This window comes from Squalius cephalus (assembly GCF_949319135.1).
Source record: "Squalius cephalus genome assembly, chromosome: 1".
NCBI lineage: Eukaryota > Metazoa > Chordata > Actinopteri > Cypriniformes > Leuciscidae > Squalius > Squalius cephalus.
Genome location: NC_137122.1, coordinates 9,723,425 through 9,729,424, shown reverse-complemented (window position 1 = coordinate 9,729,424; position 6,000 = coordinate 9,723,425). Strand labels below are relative to the sequence as shown.

At 37.5% G+C, this 6,000-nt stretch overlaps 1 protein-coding gene across 1 annotated transcript in view; it reads left to right on the top strand.

Moving 5' to 3' along the window:
- Window positions 1–487: 487 nt before the first annotated feature.
- LOC307171039 (uncharacterized protein) overlaps window positions 488–6,000 on the top strand; it is a gene marked incomplete at its 3' end in the record, with an annotated part of 41,398 nt that continues 35,885 nt past the window's right edge. Inside the window, exons 1-2 of the mRNA XM_079892409.1 lie at window positions 488–549; window positions 1,485–1,865. Coding sequence (XP_079748535.1) covers window positions 1,808–1,865 — 58 coding nt within the window. The 5' untranslated portion in view covers window positions 488–549; window positions 1,485–1,807. The remainder of the gene's footprint in view (window positions 550–1,484; window positions 1,866–6,000) is intronic.

Sequence of the window (6,000 nt, the reverse complement as noted above, 5' to 3'; positions counted from 1 at the left end):
TAAATTACAAATTGCTGAGTTACGAGACTAAGTTATGAGAATACAGTCTTCTGTAGAAGTATTTTATTTCAGTGTTTTTTCTTTAGTGAGGACATGTCGAACTGCCTCATGGATCCAAAAATAATAGAAGCTTTCTACTTTTATCTGGGGTTTCAACAAAAGGAAATTCTACAGGTGCTAATCTACAACATGCCTTTACTATTTATACTATTAACTATTAAGACGCTAGAATATACTGAGCCGGACTTTACAGGCCAAAACACTTTTCAGACTGGATGGAGGTGATCCTCCTCTGCTTATTCTGACTATTTTGTGCTTCACTTGAAAAAGTTACCTTCAGCTTTAGTAACTGGGGTCACTAGTTCTAATAATATTGGAAGGCTACTAGTAAAGCTGAATCTGCGTGGCCCTGATTGGCTGCGGGGGTGTCCCGTACGCGCGTGCGTTGGCGGCCGATGACGTCACCGCTCGCTCGCGCCGTCTCTCTTCCCTCATTATTGAGAGTTTTAGCGTCGAGTCTTCTGAGGAGAGAGGAGAGAGCAGTTCACGGTATTTCTCATATACAACCATTACAAACACTTTATAGAGTTTGATTAAGCGACAAACTCATTTCTGTATTGTTTTCATCGATCACAGAGATACTTGTGCGTCTTTTCTGGCGTCTTCCTTCTGAAATAAACATTTAGTGCAGCAGCAGCGAGCATGAGGAGAATATGTTGAGTTCATTCAGACCTGAGCGAGTTTGTGTTCGTTTGTGTGATTGTCTCGATGTTTGTGTGAGAACTGTTACTGAATGTCAAGTCAAGAGTTACAGTTTGAGATCTGTGAGGGGAATTGATAGGAATCGATCCCAAGTGTTGCTGTTGTTGCCAATTTCATGTTTAACGTTACCTTTATTTCTTTGTTGACATTTATCTTTGGCAGATTACTGTATGAGTAACGAATGAGGAAAATCTCAAATCTATACATCCATGGGAATATAGATAGCCTAAATATTAATAAAGTTTGACACCGGAAACCTTACGTTTTATTTTCTTTTAAGAGTATTATGATCATTGTCAGTTTCTGTACACAAATCTGTTACATTATGTATCCTGGCTGACTCAAATAATGTGTTTCTAACAGCAAACACTCAGAATAAAGTGAGATGATCTGCTGATGATCCTGAATGGCTTGTTGATAGTCTGGGGCTCATCAATACAGATCTGCTCTTTATTTCATGACAATAGTTCCTGTTTTCACCTCATTTATTATGCTGATGTCTTCAGATCTCCTGTAAATTGACACTTAAAGCTCATTTCATCTGTGTCAACAGACTGATGTGATGTTCTATGTATTTGCATTTTCTTATAGAAACTTAGAAAACATGATGGTAATAAAATGCACATGAATTGCATGTGAAGACTGAAAATTGACATTATTATATTCTGTAGTCCATAAGCATAAAACAAACTCGGTAACTTATATATTTTTGATTTTGGCAGATCAACTCCTCACACTACAATTCATCAACAGTGAAGCTCCTCCCACAGCAGTCACATCATCAGTGAAGCTCCTCCCAGAGCAATTCATCATCAGTGAAGCTCCTCCCACAGCAGTTACATCATCATTGAAGCTCCTCCCACAGCAGTCACATCATCTGTGAAGCTCCTCCCACTACTATTACATCATCAGTTAAGCTCCTCCCACAGTAATTCTCCAATAAATGCTGTAAATTCCCATCAGCTACAAGTGAAGACGAGCATCAGAGCATCAGGAAGAGCTGAAATCTGCAAAGACTGAGTTTATTAAAGAGGACAGTGAGAACATGAGTGATCCAGAACCCTGCAGAATGAAACACACTGAAGATCCTGAAGAACAAAGAGGTTGGTGTTTATTCTTCATTCATTCATGATGCTGAAGAACATTCATGTTAGAAACATTCAAGCACTTCAGCACATTTAGAAACAGTTAAACTGTGAAATAGCTGCAAAAGTTTCTGTTTTTTTAACAAATGGTCAGTAAAAGGAGGTTTCATTTTGATTGTCAACATCAGGTCAAACTAAGTTTAAATATTTAAACAGTTTTATTTTACATTTATTTTATATATCAGGGTTTCAGCGGGGCATTAAAAAGCATTAAAAGTCCTTAAATGGATTTTGCGAAAATTAAGGCCTTAAAAGGCAAAAAGCATTAAATTTGATTCCTACAGGCATTCTATTTTTTTATAGTTTTGAAGAGAATTTTATATCAATTTCTTTGAATATAGCCTTCATAATTAATCATTTTATTTGCTGTCGCAAAATGTACGTTAGTCTGATAAACACACGGAACCAGTTTGTAATTGGTTTCGGCCGGAGCAAAATTTCAGTGATACGGAGGTGACGCGGCCATTTCGTATAGCGGTGGACGACAGGTCAGAGGAAAAATGGGAAAGTGCAAATTCCAACTGAAGTGGCTGGAAAACGAAAATTTCAAGACATGGCTGCAGCCCGTTAGTGGTAAAAATGATGAAGGATTTTGCGGTGTTTGCAGAAAAGCATTTAAGTTGGGGACAATGGGAATTAGCACCGTAAAATCCCATATGCAGTGTGACGGCCACATATCGGCGGTAAGAGTAAGACAGCAAACAACTATGTCTAGTTACTTTGGCGTGACCGACAAATCTACAAGTAGTAACGTTGCAACGACAACTGATGCTGTCACCAATGTTTGTGGAGCAGCTAAAGTTACCGCAGCAAAATCGAGCGACATTCGATAGGGATGTCCTGATCCGATCACGTGGTTTCAGACTCGGTAGGAATATTAGAGGTCTAATGTCACTTTAAAGGTCCCGTATTATGCCCCTTTTCACAAGATGTAAAATAGGGGTGCAACGGATCAAAAAACTCACGGATCGGATCATTTTTCGGATCAGCAAAAAACCTTTTTTTTTTGTTTATTAACCCTTTTAAATTATTAAATTAAAATATATAAAATCAACAAAGTGCACAAGGCATATATCTTCTTTTTAACATAATTAATGAAAAACAACTCAGTAACAGGACAAATGAATACAAAGAGACATAGCTACTTGTATAGGTAGTTTATTTAAGTTTAAACATATTTGACAACGTATTATCTACACATAAACAAGTAAATCAACTAATGGCCAAGACCGCAGACCTCACTCTCGCTCGCTCACTCACACTCGCACTCGCAGGCACTCTTTCTCTCTCTCGCCCTCACCCTCGTGCTGCGTTCACACCAAACGCGAATAGAGCGTCTGGCACAAGTGATTTCAATGTTAAGTCAATGTATAGACGCGTTTACACGCGTCTGGAGATCTTGGGGCGCGAATGAGGCGTCATGCTCTCTGCGGTTCATAACGGTTTAAATGAACAACAAATATATATAAGCAAATGTTGAGTGCTTTTTTTTTCATAAATCAATCCGCGGATCACGCTCAGTCTGTCAGGACAAATTCATCTCACGGAATGATGATAATATCAGAAACTCTCAGTAATGGTGTTCAGTTCGAGTCGGACAATAATGCCTACAGAGTCAGAGTGCTGTATAGAGATGAAACAGTTATAGTTTAGTTGTTTAATTACGGTTATTTTAACGTATTTGTCATCTGCTTGTATGTATCCATTATTTATTAATAGCCTAGCTGCTAAGTCTGCTGTTTCAGACCATAGACGTTTCAGACCAGGTCCGAATGATGATCAAACATATACTGATGAGTTTAATAAAGTTTATTGTACATCACACAAAAGATGAAGCGTCAGTTTTACTTCAGAAAATCACCGTAAGAGCTGAGTAAACACAGTAGGCTAAGTTATAAGAAGTGTGCAAGTAGCCAGTAGAGTTGAGGGAGCATTCCTGTGGGCGGAGGTTAGTCAAGAAACGGTTCTAGTGACGTCATTAAAGAAGGAAGTAGAGGGATGTAGTCCAAACGAGCCGTTCACTGTAGTCGACTTCTGTTAAATAAAATATCTTGCTTGGCATTGAACTTTGAGCTTTATAATTTTACAGATATTATTTATGCTCTAACAACAACATTACACACTAGTTTGAAACATGGGATCACGAAGAACGGGACCTTTAAGACAGAATGCACGAACCGGAAAAAAACGACAAACATCTGGGCCCGTATTCATAAAGAATCTTAATGCAAAGAGTAGCTCCTAGAGACAAAATTCTAAGAAAATTCTTAGAAATGTGGGCGTTTACTCTTAAAATTAAAGAAAAAATCCTAGTAAAGAAAAAAGTCATTCAGAAAGCATCTTAACCATTAAAAGATGTCTTAAGGTCAAAATTGTTAGGAGCACGGACGAGGACTTTTAAGAGGCTTAAGAGTTTCTTTAGTAGAGGAGAAAACGACAGAAAGACGAAGAGGGAGAAGAAATGTGTTGCAGACAATGGATGACAGTGAGTTAATAAGACGCTATAGATTAGATTGTGCAGGGATCATGTTTGTGACTGATCTTATTAGAGACAAGCTAATATCTCCAACACAGTGCAGAAATGCCATAGTGCCAGAAATGAAAGTAATCACTACATTACGATATTTGGCCACCGGGAAAATTCCATGTTTGATACATTAAAACCAACATTCAAACCAACACTTAAATAGACATGCCAGCAATCAGCTGTAATTGGAAAGAGTGGAACAATTTTTATCATTCTAAGTCAGTCAAATACCTTATAGGAAATTAACAGCATGGTAAAAACAAAAAACAAAAAAAAAGATTTATATAAACATATATAATGTGTGTGTGTGTGTGTGTGTGTGTGTGTGTGTGTGTGTGTGTGTGTGTGAGAGAGAGAAAATGGTCAAATAGGAAAAATTACGCATGTAATTTCAAAGTGAAGGCTAAGAATAGACCCTATATTAAAAATCATAATTTTTTTCCTTCTTGGTCAACCAACCAATCACAGTCTTCAAAAGATTGTGTCATACATAGCAACGGGGTCAACCCCGCCTCCTCACTAAGATGATAGTTTTTGTCTTTTCCTTACTCAGAGTTGCTCTCAGATCGGTCCCGAATTGATTTTAAGCTAAGACTCCTACATAAAAGTTTTTAAGCTAAATTAAGAGTTTTCTGAGAGGATTCTTAGAATCTTTATGAATACGGGCCCTGGTTTCTTTCTCACCTGTCCACTTATGACATAAGAGAGAGAATATTTGCTGAGACGAGCATTTAGACAAGTATTTTAACATCATTGTGTGTGCATGTGTCCGTTCAAAGGCAAGGAAACGCAAAAGAGGAATCAGTTCGGTGTACAAGTGCTGTCTGAAACGTCTCGCTCTCTCCGTCTCTCTCTCTGCGTGCGCTTCGGGTGAAAATAACATGAGTCCCGATGTTCGCCTGTTCATCTGCATTTAAAATTGTTTGAATATGTAAATTGGCAAGAAAAAACATATCCGAATTATAAACTTTCACTCTATGATGGTTAAATTTAGCAGTTAAGGTGAGACACTACAGGTGAATAGGATACATTTTTTAAATAATAGATATCACAATGAAACTTCCTCAGTTGATTACTTACACGAGTATATTAAAAAAAGTATTACAAGTTTTAGAAATTTGTATATTTAATTATGCAAATTAGGCATTATCTCATTAAATATGCATGATTTTGCATATATTTTCGGTAGATAGATCTGAACATATGATAAAGCCAGGTGCAAAATTTCTTTCTGTGTACTTTCTGTGTAGAGCTAACAGAGTGCTGTTAGCCACCTAATTTTTGGTGACATGTTTTTAGAAACCTCAATGTTTTTTGATCACTTCTGTTACATACAAGCTACATGACTTTGAGAAGCCGTAGTGGGTGAGTGCCTCATTTCTTTGTAGGCCAAAAGGCCTTCACTTTTCTCCTGTTTACTGGATAGATAAGGAGATAGGGTACTTTTCTTGTATATTTTGTTTCTTTTATTTGTGATCAATAGGCAAGTTAGCTTTCTTGTGGGAAAGTTAGTTCTGTTTGTTTGTTATTTTGGCATTAGCTCACCCCTGAAGATTTTGCCTCATA